At 46.9% G+C, this 15,899-nt stretch overlaps 1 protein-coding gene across 10 annotated transcripts in view; it reads left to right on the top strand.

Moving 5' to 3' along the window:
- The first annotated feature begins 4,722 nt into the window (after positions 1 to 4,722).
- Positions 4,723 to 15,899, top strand: part of MAP4K4 (mitogen-activated protein kinase kinase kinase kinase 4) — a 165,381-nt gene continuing 154,204 nt past the window's right edge. For 4 of the 10 annotated variants that reach the window (XM_054004502.1, XM_054004511.1, XM_054004493.1 and 1 more), the window contains exons 1-2: positions 4,724 to 5,369; positions 5,734 to 5,799. In XM_054004502.1, coding sequence (XP_053860477.1) covers positions 5,313 to 5,369; positions 5,734 to 5,799 — 123 coding nt within the window. In that variant the 5' untranslated portion in view covers positions 4,724 to 5,312. Of the gene's footprint in view, positions 5,370 to 5,733; positions 5,800 to 9,682; positions 9,804 to 15,899 lie in introns of those variants that run through there. The other 6 variants (XM_054004521.1, XM_054004517.1, XM_054004515.1 and 3 more) reach the window with 4 other exon arrangements.

Raw genomic sequence — 15,899 nt, 5'->3', positions numbered from 1 at the left:
TACTGTGCCTCCCTGCATGGTACCGAGCAGCTGTGGAAAGGGCTCTGACTCAACTTTGCCACTCTTCCTGCACTAGCGGGATTGCTATATTTAGACAGCCCCTGTGTTTCAGGAGTCCTTTCAATCCAGTCCCCAAAATGCTAACAGAGGAAGCCAGCTAGGGTGTGGGCAGTGATGGCCTCAAAGCGTACAGCTGGTGGAAAGTTGCTCCTTTTTGGCCCTGTGCAACTTCATGTCACCTACATCATCATCTACACGTGCATCCCCAAGCCTGGGTCCAGCTACGTGCCTGAGCCTTAGCTGCATGCTGGAATGAGGGAAACCCATCAGTGTGGGAGGCAGCGCAGTATCCTGAGGAGCGGGAAGCAGCAGGATGTCACCAGCAGCAGCGTGTGCGCAACTGGGCAACCAGAGCTGCAGGAACATGTCCACCCCATATGACATTATTAAGATGCAGCATGAGAAAACATGGGTGTGCCAGTAGCGATCATGCAGAGCAGCTCTCACATGGAGGTGTGAGATAGGGGTGGTGGAAACAGCAGAGGAGGAGAGGAGCCTAAGCTGGAGGGAGGCTGATTGTGTGGCATCCTTTTGTAACTGATCTACTCCCAGTATGTGTTGTAATAAATAGCATGAGGAGAACAGTCTCCCAGCCTCCTTCTGCTCCATATGCAGCAGGAGAGCTGGACTATGCAAAGCCTCACTCAGCCCCACTCACTACCCTGTACTCTGTTACTTATCACCCTAGCTTGAGCCTCCCTCAGGGATTTTTTCAGCCAAGGAGAGAACCATTTCCCCAGAGTATGACGGGGCACATGTCTAACACTTCACACTATAAAGGAGGTCAAAATCACTCCCATTTTCCACATAGAGAACGGGAGTGGAAGCAGGAAATGAGATGCCCCAGGGCTATGGGATGAATCAGTAGTAGAACAAAATGAAAATTCAGAACTTCCTGTCTCTTTACTCATCTTCTTGAATACTGTTGATGATTAAGCTCATAAAAAGTTAGTGCAGTTGATGACCTCTGTATCTCTGGTCAGTGATTAGGGCCCTGGCATATTCGAAGTGGAAAATTGTAGAACAAAGACAATTTCAAAGAACTTGAAAAAAAAAAAATAGAGGGCAAGGAATTTCTTTTGTGGCTACAACATAAATGTTGGGTTCCCATCACTCCCACAGTGTCTTTTCCAGTAAGGAAGGAAGTTTCTCTAGTTTTACCCCTATGGGTCCACTGCGAGTTGAAATTGGCTTAAGCCACAGCCACAACCAAAAGGCAATGCTGTGGTTACACTTCCTGCCCTCCACTTAGTTTCTGACCCCTCTGTTTCCCTTTTGTTAACACAACAGCTCAAGGAGACACGATGTGAACCAGCCCACGGAACTGATCAATAATAACATTAGAAGTTATTTTCCTTTTGTGGGCTAGCTTTGCTAAGAGTCCTGGCTCACTACACAGCTGTAGGAATGCTCATATCCACACAAGGGATGAGGTACCATTCAACAGGAATAAATGGCCAGAGAAAGGGAGGCTCAGGACCCCTCTTTCAGGGATGCTGAAACTGCTCAGGGAGCTACAACTCCTCTGTTCCCTTCACTTCTATGAGCACTTTGAGCAGGAATGGGTGCAACTGTGTCTGAGGGTGATGGAAAGCAGCACACAGGACCCAGCTTTCTCCTGCTTTGCTCCCCAACGGATGGAATGGACTCAGATGTTTTGATGCTTCTACTGAAGTTTGTCATTTGACACACCGTGTGTGCTCTGTGGGGTGACGATCCACAGGGCTGAAAATGCCTTTCCTTGCATTTAGTCTTCATTATGATTTTTGATGGCTGTCTCACTCCGTCTCACTTCAGCATTGCTTTTTTCACTATGAGGAAGAGTTAAAACAGACTGCTCATCTTCTTTCCAGTGGTTTTAGGTTTGGTCTTTCAACTTTTGGACTTTCAGACTGGGTAAGTACACTGAGCTGGTGAAGAGCATGATGAACATGTGAACAGAGTGGTTTTGGCCGCAGCTGAAGAGGCTTCTTCCTCAAAAAAGCAAGCCTTTCATCCCTTCACTTGAGTAGGAAGGAAAAGGAAGGTGAGGCGTCATGGTGCTTCACTGTGGGAACTAGCAGGAAGCTCTTTTCATAAAGCATTTACTGCTTTATGAAAACTAATTTTTCCCTAAAGATAGATGGCTTACTTTTCAAGAATTCACAATCTTGTTGCTAGCACTTTAGCAGTCTTTAGTATAATACAAAACATGCCAAAGAACTGAATTCACTCTAATAAAACAAAAACTTAAAGCAGAGAGGGGACACTGTGGTAGAGCCACATCAGAGGTCTGGTAAAATGACGTCTGTTGGTGAAAATATGAATGGTGAAAATGTGTATATGGGCTCAGATCCTCATCTCTAAAATCCTGGGCCGTACTTTTCAGAGGCACAAGGAAGTTGTTACATCCTGGGTTTGGAAAACTCACACTTCAGAGTTTGGGCTTGAAAATCGTTCAGCATTCAGAAATACACAGCAACAGTCTCTGAGGTAGTATTAGCATTACAGAAGGGGATTCTGGAGTTATAATAGACATGTGCCACAGGAATGTCATATTCATACTCAACAGTGAAGAAAGGAAGGATCAGGAGCGGATTAGAAATGAGGACATCACAATGATGCTGCATGGGGAACCCAGCACGAACATGAGATGGAAATCTGTTTACCCATCTTAAAAAGGAAGGTATTAGAAGCAGAAATGGTTCAATGAAGGGCAAATATAGAATGAGTTCCATTCATGGTATCACTAAAAAGACAAGAACTTGCTAGCTGGCAAAAACCAGGGGGAAAAACACACCAGAAGTCTAAAAAATGACCATAACGAAGAAAACAAATAGGAAACGATTGGTGTCTCTTCCAAAACAAGAACCAGCAGGATTTTCTTTTTTTCAGTCTAGCAAAAGGTGCTCTCCACACAACATGCTAGCTCAGCTTTGGAACTCCCTGCCAAAGAACACTGTAAGAGCCACAACCATGTATGAATCCAGAAAATAAACAGCCAATCTAATGGAAGGAAAACACAATAAAAAAATATGAAATGCAGTGACACCAAATGCTGCTAAAGAACTCCTTGAGCTGTAGAGAGTTGGTTAAATAAGCCAGGGAAGTATTACTGGATGGTTAAAGTATCCCTGTGATCTTCTCTCAGTGTTTACTACTGGCTAAATCTGGAGATGGATGCTGGGACAGATGGGCAATGGACCTGACTACCAAGGCTTCCCTTACACATAAAAAGCCTGAGTTACCATGTAATGCAAACCAGGCCAATGATAATAAATCTTTGTAGAAATACACTTTTCAAAACCTACTGCCTCTCTAGTCTTGATCTTACTCCCATGCATGCACTCAGGCAGACACAGCACCAAATCCATTTGAAATTATTTGCTTTTTCCTGACTGTAGGTTCCTGTACAGACAACAAAGATTCCTGGTCTAGGCTGGAGTTTCCTTTCTTTGTATCTACACTTAAAGTGAAAATGAAGTATGCCATTAAACTGTTATGGTAATTTATCCTTACACTTTCTGCTCAACAGGTTTGCTTTGTTTCAAAAGTATGTTTCTGTAATACTTATAGCTATGTATATGTAATTTTGTGGTTAAATTAGAAGAGAGAGGAAAACCCTGGTTCCCACAGGAAACACAACTCGACCTCTTGCAAGCAGGTAACATTTTTGCCGTATCAGTGTGATAAAGAATTTCAATGAGAAACAAATCCTGCCAAGGTTTACACCTGTGTGCAACTGCCTGATGTGTCTTGCTCAAGGGAGGTTAATGAGATTTTTCCACGATTCAAATTCTGCTAGAGGATTGTTCTGGGCAGGAAGGGGGCCTGAGACAGCTCTGTCAGTAAACGATGCGTTAAAATATGAGAGATGGGTCTGGTTCTGTGGGCCAGGATTTGGGTCTCTTTCTGTAGAAATCTCTTCATGAGACACAAATGTTTTTCCTGTGGGCCTGGAGTCTCGAGGCAGGGGGGGAACTGTGACATTTTGCTGGTCATCTCACCGGGGATGGGAAGAGAAAATATCCCCACCACACGGTGAATGCGAGCCGTGACAGACCCACACTGAGCGCGCTGTCCCGCAGAGGCGCGGCGGGAGCTGCACGACTCCGTCCTTGCCCTGGGCCTGGCCAGCAGCAGCGTGGGCTGGTCACTGCAGCCGGCGGTGGAGCGGCCGCACGGCCTTACCGCGGACACGCGTGGGGCTCCCGCCGGCGAGGCCCAGCGCCGGTGGCGGCGGGGAAGGGCCGCCCCGGGTCGCCCCCGCCCCGTGGGGCTATTGTTGGGCGGCGGGGCGGGCAGGCTGCGCGGCCGGCTCTCTCCCCGCCCGCGCTCGCTGGCTCCCTCCCTCTCTCTTTCTCTCTCCCCGCGAGTTTACCCAGCAGTGCTCTGGGGCGGGCGGGTTTCCGCCGGTTTTTCCTGTTGGAGAAGGAAAGGGGGAGCTGTTCTCTCTCTCTCTCTCGCAGTATATTTTTTCTCCTCCTCCTTCTTCTCCTCCTCCTCCTCCTCCTCCTCCCCGGCTATCTTTGTCTGGCTCGCAGCACCCCACTCCAGCCTCGCGCCCCTGCCCCGCCGCCGCCGGGACGCGCAGCCCCTGCCCGCCGGTGCCCGGCGCCGTTTGATGCGAGGGCAGCGCCGCAGGAAGGGGTCGGAGGCGGCAGGGGCTCCGCCGCGGCGCTGGGCGTGAGCCGCCCCCCCATGCGAGAGCGGGGCCGCGGCTGCCACTGCCGGCTCCCGGCGTGAGCGCCGCCGGCCGGGCCGAGCCGTGCCGTGCCATGCCCGGGTGCGGGGCGCATCGTGAGGCTGCCAGAGGCTGCCGGCACCGGCGCCGCTCCTGCCGCCGCCGCCGCGACATGGTGTGAGCCCGCTGCCGCCGGGGACGCGCGGGCACCCACCGACTCACCCGCTCACCCACCGACCGGCCGGCCGGGATCCCCGGGGGGATCCAGCCCCGCACTGTAGCGCGGGGAGACGGACGGACGGACAAACCGCAGCACCCCTTCTCCTTCTTCCTTCCCTTCTTTCACCTCCCTTTCCCTCCTCCTCCTCCCACCATCCATCCATCTAACCATCATCCCCCCCGCCAACCCCTCCCAATGCTGAAGAGTTTCAACCCGGCGGGGCTGGAGTGAAGAAGGGCGGAAGGGAGGAGAGGAGCGGAGCGGACCTCCGCGCAATTCACAGCTGCTCTAGGGAGGGGGGAGCGGCCTCGCTATTATTTAACAGAGAAGAAAAAATATTTAAAGGAAAAAAAAAAAAGAGACAGGAAAATGGCGAACGATTCTCCTGCAAAAAGTCTGGTGGATATCGACCTTTCCTCCCTGCGGGTGAGTGCCGGTGCCGGGGGCCGGGGCGGGGGCCCCCCGGGGTTGGCGCGCCCCTTGCCGGGGCTGCGCGGCCGGTGGGGTGGGAGCGGCCGGGCCCGGGGCCGGTGCCGGGGCGAGGGGGGCCGCGGCCGCATGCGGGGAGCCCTCCCGCGGGGGCGGGCGGGGGGACCGCGGCCCTGGGCTGCTTTTCCTTTGTTTGCATGTATTGGCATGTGCGTGGAAAAACAGGGCGCAACAGCTGCACGCCGCCAGCAGCCGGGTTCGCTGGCTGGGCTCTGCCAGCAGCCATCGCCTGAACAAAAATGTAACCCCGCTTCTCTTCTCCCCTTTCCTCCCCCGCCCCTTCTGCCCCTTCCTCCCCTAGGACCCCGCTGGGATTTTTGAACTGGTGGAAGTGGTTGGCAATGGCACGTACGGGCAAGTCTACAAGGTTTGTGTCAGAATTTCTTCTCCTTTTATTGTTGCCGATATTCCAGAGGGTACCCGGTGCCTGCGCCGGGCTGAGCACACGGCTGAAGGCGAGCCACCCTCTCTGGCAACCGGAACAGTGAAGGGTGGTAGAAGTGTTGCCCTTGTCATTGTTGCTGGCCTTGTCAAGTTTGTCAGCCTCTTGGCTTCTGCTTTTTCAGACGGGTACAAATTACTCTCCCAAGTACCCATCCTGTGATGATGAAATACGCCTTTATTGTCCTTATTCTTCTCTGTGCTCCTTCCAGAGAAATGACCAAACCAAGTGGATGCTGTCCGAGTCTGGCTCGGTTATACAAACACGTCCACAGGCTTATTCAGCTTTGCTGCTGGAAATCCTTATAGAAGTTGCTGCTGCTGCAGTGACTTTAGACAAAGACATTGGCCTTAATTAAAATTGTCACCCGGTTTCCTTGTGAGTGTTGAAGGTGTTGAGTTGGGGGCGAGTGCATCTAATGGGCTGTGCAGAGTGACAATAATAAGTGACCGAAGCAGAGAAGCTTATTTTGTGGAAATCAGAATTCCCAGAATAACCTGTTTGACAAGTGTATGACTTTAAAAAATAGAAATCAGAGTGTGTCCATGTGGGTGTGAAACTAGCCTACTTTTTTTTTTTTTTTCTTATTTTACTCTTTAGTGTGCAGTCAGTGGAACAAACAAATCTTGAGCTTGCATGACTTTGCAGTGAGTGCTAGCTACCAGGAGGACTAATTATTTGCACGGAGTTAATACTTGGCTAAAGATTGAAGGCTCTAGCCTTAAACTATAGAAATGCAAGATGCATTTGGAGAGAGGGGAGATGAAGATGCTTAGCTACTTGTTTTTTGGTTGCTTTTTTGTTGTTGTTGTTGTTTTTCTTTTTGCTTATAAACAAGGGAGTGTAATTGGTCCGAGTTTCCCTGATGACAAGATACTGCTGCTTGCAGCTCCAGTAACTAAATAAAGTGCTTTGCTGCCTCTTCTGCAAATGAAACACATGTCAGTTTGTTTTGAGGGCGTGAGCTTCAGCCTTCCTGATGGAGAATTAGTCTGCCTGTGCAGGGTATTAGTTGCTTTTTAAGACTTGAGCTCGAATAGCCAGGCTGCTGCTGTTGGTATAAAGCTGGGAAAAAGAATGTGGCTCAAAGGGCCACAGGAGAGGGGAAAGATAAGTAAAAAGCTTTGACACAACCTTGACCATTTAATTTTTTTCTGCCATTTGAAAGGACACATTTTTTTCCTGTAATCCTTTGCTCCCAGAGTTTGCATCATCTGAACCCTTACTAAAAAAAAAATAATGGGGTGTGAATGTGTGACTTGAAACTCTCCTGTTAATTATTGCAATTTAGTGCATTGTTTCTCAGTGTACTTGTTAATGCTTCTGAGTTAACGAGCAAAGTTCTCCTTAGTTTAACAGTCTTGACAAAAGAAATGTTAAATTTCGTTTTCTTTAGGTAAAGTAGAGCTCTCCCAGAATAGTTAGCATTAGAAATGAAACTGGGCGCATGCATGTATTGTCTTGGAAGAGTTGAACGAACACCTGATGTCATCGGTGTCACTGTGATAATGGGGAGCAACAGGCAGTCTCTTTTCTTGCTATAGAGCCTGCTAGACAGTAATGGATTGACAGGTGTTTAAGTTTGGGTTGGCACTGCTTCTTCTTAGGTATTTGCCCACATTTATGTACATACACTGATAATGTGGACACCTAACAGGGCTGTATGTAAACAAATTATACCAAACCAAAAAACTTCCTTGCTGCGATAAACATGTTTCTTTTTAAACCAATGAAATTATGTAAAAAAAAAAAAAAAAAAAAAAATCAGTTGTTGCAAAAGTTGTTGCAAAAAAAAAAAAAAAAAAACACCCAAACCTTTTCTTGGGCACTTTTTTTTGCTAGGAAAAATGCTCCAGAGACGCCCAAAGATGAGACTGTATGTGTATGTTTTGAGGGCTTTCATAGGAACTGCATAACCGAGGGAGAAACGTATTTATGCCATGTTTCCTTGTTGCCTTCTGCTTTACTTCTACCCAGCAACCACTTCTTGAAATCCCTCTTCCTGGATGGTTTTATTTCCCTTGTAAGCGGTCTGTCATCCCAAGGGGCTGGGGGGTGGGGTGTAGGTTGCTTTTGAGGAGCCGACTCCGAGATGTAGTTTGATGTACTTCCACATTCGTGTACAGGCATCAGCGATGATGTCACCCGGGAGCGGGATTGGCTGGCTACCTGCCACTGCGGGAGGACACGGAGGGAGCGGAGAGGGCATGACGTTATCTCTTTGTCTAGCTCATACACCCGCCGATGATGCCGAAGGTCGTTTGCCTGGCTGGGGAGTCAGCTTTCCAGCAGCGCGGGGAAGGGGAGTGTGCCAACCTGTTGAAAAGCTGAAAATAGTCCTGTTTTTCTCCTCTTTGCCTTAGCTGAGCTAGCTGGAAATAGCTCATCTATCTGGCTGGCAATATTTCTGTAGCTAGTTCTACCTTAGCTATTTATTTAGCTATATGTAGGTGTGTAGATGTTTATACATGTATGAAATGTGCGGGCAGTCCTTGGATGTTTGGCACCTAAATGCAAGTGGAGTTACTCCTGCATTTTATGCATTAAATGGGTTGGCTTATGTGGAGTGTTACTGTGGGCCTGGGACCTCAGTGGTGATATGGTAAAAATACTAAGTTTTCTATTGCAGTGCTTGAATTGGGGTAATGGCTTTAAACTGAGAGTAGGTTTAGATTAGGTATTGGGAAGGAATCCTTTACTGTGAGGTTGGTGAGGTACAGGAACAAGTTGCCCAGAGAACTTGTGGATGCCGCATCCCTGCAAGTGTTCAAGGCTGGGTTGGATGGGGCTTTGTGCAGCCTGGTCTAGTGGAAAGTGTTTCTGCCTATGACAAAGGGGTTGGAACTTGATGATCTTTTGAGATCAATTCCAACCCAAACACTTCTGTGATTCTGAAATCTATAGAGTTTTTATTATTTTCATCTTCATAACCTTGCTTACACCTCTTGTGTGAAGAAGCCTCATGTGTCAAGAGCAGCTTGTTATGCAGGGGTGAATTAATGGGGGAAAAAAAAAAGAAAAAAAAAAAAAAAGGAGGTTCCCCAGCCCTGGGTATGTAAGAGAAAGGAAGGGGTGTTTTGGGGAAGCCTTTGCCCTGCACAGGGGAAGGGGCCGCGGGGATTGGCTCATTCGTCCTGGGGCCAAGCTGAGCTCTACTGCTGCTCGGAAATCCTGAGGAATGAGAGTTGTTTTCCTATCGTAGTTGGTTCGAAACCCGAGAACGACGGCGTGGAAGTTCCACCACTTAGATTTGAGAGAAAGCAAAGGGTTAAACGCTGCCGAGTACGGCCGGCAGCGTTCCCTCCGAGCCGAGGCGGGAAGGACCGGCCGCAGAACCCCCTGGGTCGGTCGTTCTCACACTTTTAAGGAGTCCTAGGCCAGTGCTAGAGTTGGGAGGGGGAAATTTCCCTTGGCTAGGTCGGTATCAGCTGGCTGGAGCCGAGCGGCGTGTGCGGGCCGGCCCGGGCCGCGCCTGTGCCCGCGGCGGGCGGGGAGCCCCGGGCCGCCCCCCGCCCGCTGCCAGCGCCGCTGGGCCCCTGGCGGGCAGGGCGGCGGCGCGGGGAGCGGCACGGCCCGTGGTGGTGTCAGCCGGGCCCGTGGTGCTGTCAGCCGGGCCCGTGGTGCTGTCAGCCGGGCCCGTGCTCGCTCTGCCTGCCGCTGCCGTGTGGTGCGTCTGGGATGGCGCACGGATGTGCTGCCCCTCCCCTCTTGAGTCAGCCCAGTGCCGCTGCCGAGTAACTGGGACTCGTAGCCAGCTCACCGAGTGATCGGCTGCCTTAAGGGCTTTTTTTGATCTTCTGCAAGTAGTGGGAGAAGCATTTTTAGCATTGCTGCGGTTAGATTTTAGCTTTTCACATCCAGCAGTAAGCTTAATATGAAGTTTGGCCTGCACCAAATGAGAACACTGCTGAAATTTGTCTCAAGATAAGGTCTGAACTGGGTGTTTGCTTCCATTCTGGTTTTGGTATTTTGGGTTTTTTAATGCAAGAATTACCTGTGACCTGAAGGCAATTGGTTAATACTTTTGAAATTTTAAAATCTCTATTATCTGATCATTCATAGAGACATAAAACATTGCATAAAACAAAATTTTGCTGTTGACACTGAACTATGTTAACTTGCTTAGTCACTTTCTCTTTTATTGTGTACGTGTCTGGTTTTAAAGACATCTAGCACCTTTACCATTGTGAGTGTGCTGTTACATCTCACAGACATCGTAATTCTCTTGTGGCAGTAATGACTTGGGTGGAAGGATGTATTTGTGGGAGTTCTGAGGCATAACAGGAGTGCACCAGAAAGATGAGAATTAGAGGATGATACTCCCAATTGCCCTCAACGCAGGCTGGAGTGACTTTCTAAAAGTCTTGTAATAGTTAATTCATAGTGAGGGCTTCTTTTGTTGATCTATGTTGCAGCCTTCCAAAACTGCATGTAAATGATGTGTATTGTCTAACTGCTGGCTCGTAAAAGGAAGTGATGTAAGATGTGATCGTTTAAATGCTGATTTGAAAGTAAATTAAAACTGTGCTAAATGTTTTCCCATGCTAAGGATACCCTATTTGTGTCTTAATGGACTTTCTGTCTTATAAGGCGACTGTGTTGGGGGGGTAGGAAGATAGGACAGTTCTTGGTATTCTCTAGTAACTCAGTTAAGGGTGTTTTTTCTGCTCTCTCTCCCCTTTGTTTCTCTCACTGCTAAAGGGATGTCATTGTGGATTCAAATGATTTTGTTAAACATGAATACAATTCTAGTCTTATCACTATAAAGACAAACTGCACTGGGGATCAGTGAGGTCACTGGCTTTCAGGAACTGGTCCAGACCAGCTCTCTTAAGTATGAATTGCACTTCTTCCCTTAGTCCTCTGATTTTTTTGTGAATTGTGCTGCAAAGTGAGACCATGCTGTTTTAGAAATCATGAAGGACCAGGCAGCGGCTGGAATGTTGGCATTTTTTTGGGTCCTTCAGCTAGATGTTTACTCTCCTGTCCTCCCCTAAACTGGCTGAACTTTTGACCAGTTCTCCATCACCCAAATCCTTCTTAATTAAATACACAAAAGCTAGGCAGGTGGCCAGTGGGGATTATTGATATTTATTTTTATTAAAAAAAAAAAAAGAAAAAGATAAAAGAAAGCAACGTGCCAGTTGTGTGTAACCACATGTCCCTCTTGTTCTTCCTCCCCCAGTCCCATCTGTCTCTTTGCAAAATGTGGGGGTTTTGCAAACTCCTGGGGCAGGGACTCCTTATTCTGGACTAATTAGAAGAGGACCCAGCAGTCTGGTACTTGGGTGTGTGCAGGGCTTGGAGGTGATGGATGTAACAAGATCCAGCCCAGAGTTTTGTGCTAACTCATAGAAATTTTTTTCACCTTTCTATTGGAAGATATTTCAACTGGTGTGGATAAAATTTCAGTTGAAATCATCTGGTACTCACTCCTTGCTTTTTGCATGTGTGGGCTCTCTCCCCCTTGGCAATGGTGGGGGTCATTTCCCTGGGCTTGTGTGGGTGGATGTTTTTCCCCATCAAGGTCTCTTCTTGCACCAGGCATGAGGGAGGTGAGCTTTATCTGTAAGGCCTGGAGTAGGGGTTTTTAGTCACTTTGGGATAGTGAAGAAAGGAGGAAATGAGGAATGCACACCTCTTCCATTCCTTACTTAATTTTTATTCTCTCCTAGCAGTGTCATGTAGTTTGGTGACATGTTGTCAACTTCCAAGCGCCAGAGCCTTGGCTTGATTGTGTGCAGAAATCCTTGTTTTGGTCTCTGTGATGATAGCAGGTCTGCACCTCCCACCCAAGGGAATGATGTAGAGGAACGTCCCCAAAGGCAATGCAGCATTCATTATAAGAGGTGCTCACCCTTTGCATTTCCTTGCCTTCAGCATATACATTTTTTAGAATAAATTTTTTGGATGAGAATGCTAGCTAACTTTTCTCATGTGGTCTAGCATGTGTTTGTATATACACATATTCTAGTAATCTTTTCAAGTGGTACTTGCTGTTGCAGGAGTGATTTTAGGCCGGTATGTTGTATGTCCGCCCTCCTGAGATCTGTTTTCTGTGGAGGAAAGTGGTATTTTTGTTTTTTCCATTTTACATTTCTGACTGTACACTCAGGCTTCACCAGGCTTTGGATGACGTTGATATTTAAGCTCAATAGCATTGACTTGCACAATGTGAGCTTGACTGTAGTCAAAGTTACAGTAAGATCCTTATCTGCATCGTTATTTTTGCTCTCAGCCCACAGAAAGTGGTGGAAAGAATTCAGCTAGCTTGCTTGAACGAGAGGTGGATTTGGGAGGGGATCTCATAGCTTTGCACAAGAGTTCTCTTATCAAATACTTTATGTAACATTGTGGGTCCCTTATTATTTCTCAGGTTAGCACAGGCTCAAGAAAAGATACTGTTGGCTCTAAAATGAGACAGCTATGGGAAGGAGGAGAAAAAAGCTCACACTTGTGCATACTTCTTGGGAACCTTGAGGCAGCTTTGATTGTAGAGGGCTTGGGGATTGTGACACTGCATCTCAATATTATTTCTAAAGTGTATTTTCTGCTTTGGATGTGTTGTGAAACACTTTCACAGAGACACAAAAAATATTACACTAGTTACAAGCTGTGGATTACTACTGAATGGCCAATATGCTGCTGTGAAGCTCATGATACCTCCACCTAAGCCTCATTCCTGGTCCTCTGTCATGTCCTGGGCTTGATGTATCTCCTCCAAGGTGGCCATGGGGCCCTGTAGTCCTAACACTGTAGTTTCAGTGTTAGAAAAAGGACAGAGCAGCTTTTTGAAAGAGGAGCAAATACTGGCTAGACTTGATAGTATTGCCAACAAAGCACTCCCCTGCTCTCCCAGGCTTTGCTGTCCTGCAGCAGAGTGAAATCTGCTGTTCTGAGTGTAATGAATAATTACAATTTGACCTTAATGGTGTTGGTTTTAATTTGCTTCTGATTGGGCAATCTGTGAAAAGCACCACTAAAGAAGGATGAAATCACAGGGGCTGGGCAGTGGAGATGCTCACCGTTTCAGAGAATTTGCACTTTTGAGGCACATAAGGATCAGATAGAGGTATGGATGGAGTAGGCGTCTCTCCACTTTACTTAGAAATTGGTGCAACTACGTCCTATCTCTAATGCCCTGTGCTGCTCAACTGTGTGGGCATGAAGGGTGTTGACATCTCCCAAAGGTTCTTCTATAGCCTTCTGCTTGACCTTGCATCATAGTTGCAAGTGAAAGGTGAAATCTATGGGAAGATTTGGAGTTAGGAAGAGATAGTAGGACAGTTCAGAGAGAAGCAGTCTACTGAAGATGAATTTACAGAAGAAATCAGAAGATGAAGGAGAACATGGCTTAAATGTAGAGACTGAATTAGAGGACTGTTCATAGTTGTGGGCTAGAAAAAGTAGCATGGAGTCAGGGAAGTACTTAATATAAGAAAAAGTAAGGGACACTTTAGTTGTTAGTAGAAACATTAGCACATATAATTAATATTAAAAAAATATATATTATGAAAAATATTAGCTTGTAGCCATGGCAGCTCACTAAATCAGCCAGGCTTTGGGCTTATGCATACCAGGGGAATGTTCATTGACACAGGTTTTTGTGCTGATTTCAGCATGGCCCAGGCTGAGGAGACCTCCCTTAGCCCAACTAGCTGTGTTACGTGCCAGAATAAGGGATGTCTTTTGGGGGAGATTGTTTCACACTCCTAGCAGAATGCTTCTTTCCCACTGGAGCTGCACCTTCCCAGATTGCTGTGGCACTGTGGCTGTCATTATCACTGTACAAACAGGACACTGCAAGTGCCAACAGGTCTTGATTGGCCTGTCTAGCAATAAAACAGCTAACGTGGTGAAACTCCTAACATGGATGCAGTTATACTGGTATTGTAGGGCTTATCTAGTATGTCTCTGTCACCTCCCTTTGGAGCTGTCCTGTGGCGCATTGATAACAGTTGGTCTCTGTGCAGGGATTGCAGTGACTCATGGCTTTGTACCTGTGGCTGAAGGAGCCACGTGAACTGTAGCCACTCTCTTCCTGGATCAAGGTAGCGCTATCCCTGGAAAAGGTCTGCTGTGGGCTGCAGTCAGGATGTGGCTGCTGGGGCTGTTGGTGGTGTGCCACGGACATCTGTCTGCTTCCTCCCCTGCCCCTGTGTGCCTTTGAGCACCCCAGTAACTCCGTGGCTCTGGGGCTGCTGGCGAGGTCCACTTGCTTAGTGCTCATCTCACCACCTCACCTTTAGAAAGTCCTAGAAGATCCCTCTGGGCACTGTAGGTTTGCAGCTTTGGAGGTGTGGTGCTGCTCCACTCTGTACCTGCTTCCGAAGGTTTTCCTTCTAATGCTACCCTGCACATGGAAATGCAGGTCCACATGTCCATCTGTGGCATCCCTCTGCTGCTTCTTTGACTACTCACTCTATGATGTCTTATCCCCCAAAATGACTTTTTCTTTCAGTTTGTCTGTCCATGGAGTTCCCCTTAGTTCACTGGATATTTTAGGATTCTGAAAGTCAGGCTGGTTTTATGTGTAAATATTTGGGTTTCCATCTTTTAATGTTGTACCACTCCATGGTATGGCTGTAGTTTCTGCACTTGGAAACTTCATCAGAGGACAGAGGTGAAATGGGAGTGTTACTTAGGTAGGTAAAAGAATGGCAGCAGCTCAAAATAATTGGTTGCATCAGATCTGTTTTTTTAACTTCCTGTGGACTATCAAGGCAATAGTTTATTCTTGCTGGTTTACCTCAAAGCTGATGCACCCTGGGATTGGCACTGTTAAAAATTACTTGAAGTCTTAAAAATATGACAGTTTCGGTTAAGGTCTGGAAGTTTCAAGAACTTCTTCCAAGGATTGAGAGGGTAGCTATAGGGAATGACAATGGGCAAGAGTTCATGATTCTAATTTAAACTCTAAGCTCAAAACAAAATAAACCTGTCTCAAAAGTTGCTCCCTAAACTTTGAGCTGTCTAATGGTATTGGATTTTTTTGTTTTCAAATGCAGAAAAGAAAAACTTAAGGTCTATGGGTCTTAATGTGTTATCGTAAAGTATTATATGCCATGCTTGGGTTTATGTATCTTAGAATCCGGGACCCCCCAATATTATTTTGGTTCATTATTTTTCTTTATTTTTGTGATTCCCAAAGGAAAATCAGGAGATAACTTAGAAGGAGACACAGCTATGCCCATCTTACAAGCCTGTTGTCAAGAGGGAACACCTGTAAGTGAGTTATAAACCCTTACAGATAGGGGTGCAGAAAGAAAGTCAGCATGCTGGTGAACCCTAGCTGTATGTAATCTACTGCCATGAGCTACTGAAATAATCAAAATAATTCTTGGGGAAACTGGTGCGGCAGAGTTTGGAAATAATAATGAAGTATTTGCTGACTGGAAGCCACACTTAAATTTGTTTTGTGCTTCCCAAAAAACTGAGAGTGCTGTGTATCTTCAGTTATGTTATGGAGGCTTGATGGGTGAAAAATGCATTTTGTAGGGAGAGCTGCTTTTACACACAGATGCTCAGTAATTCACAGCTTGTTTCTGTGCAGTGGGTTAGGATGGTACTTTTGAAGGTGCTTAAGTAGGTAGGCTGTCCTTTTGCTGTCTGATGTGAGCTGCGTGCTCTTGGACTCAGTGGAGAGAAATAGAACAGGGGAATGGCTTCTAGAGATAGCTACCATAGGATGAGATAAATTCCTCTTTACCTGAGTCTTTGTCTGTTAGTTAAAATGGGGACTTTTGATGAATGTCTCAGTTTTATGTCTTGTGAATATCTTAAGATTGGACAGATTGACCCCACTCTGTACCATGCATGTAGCAGCTCTGGCAGTCCATGTTCTTTGTGGGATATATAGTAAGAGTGAAGATACCTTTGTAAGTGAATGTATGAAAGCGAGTGACATGTGAAACCTCACTGGCCCATCATGGAAGGGAAACATCCATGTTCTCAAACAAACTCATAAGTGACCTGTTTTTGCATGTACCAAGAGGTGAATGTGCTTGCTCTCAGTTAGGATTCTC

This window comes from Vidua macroura, chromosome 2 (assembly GCF_024509145.1).
Source record: "Vidua macroura isolate BioBank_ID:100142 chromosome 2, ASM2450914v1, whole genome shotgun sequence".
In the NCBI taxonomy this organism is placed as follows: domain Eukaryota; kingdom Metazoa; phylum Chordata; class Aves; order Passeriformes; family Viduidae; genus Vidua; species Vidua macroura.
The sequence above is the reverse complement of the archived record's forward strand: the minus strand, read 5'-3'. Positions and strand labels throughout refer to the sequence as shown.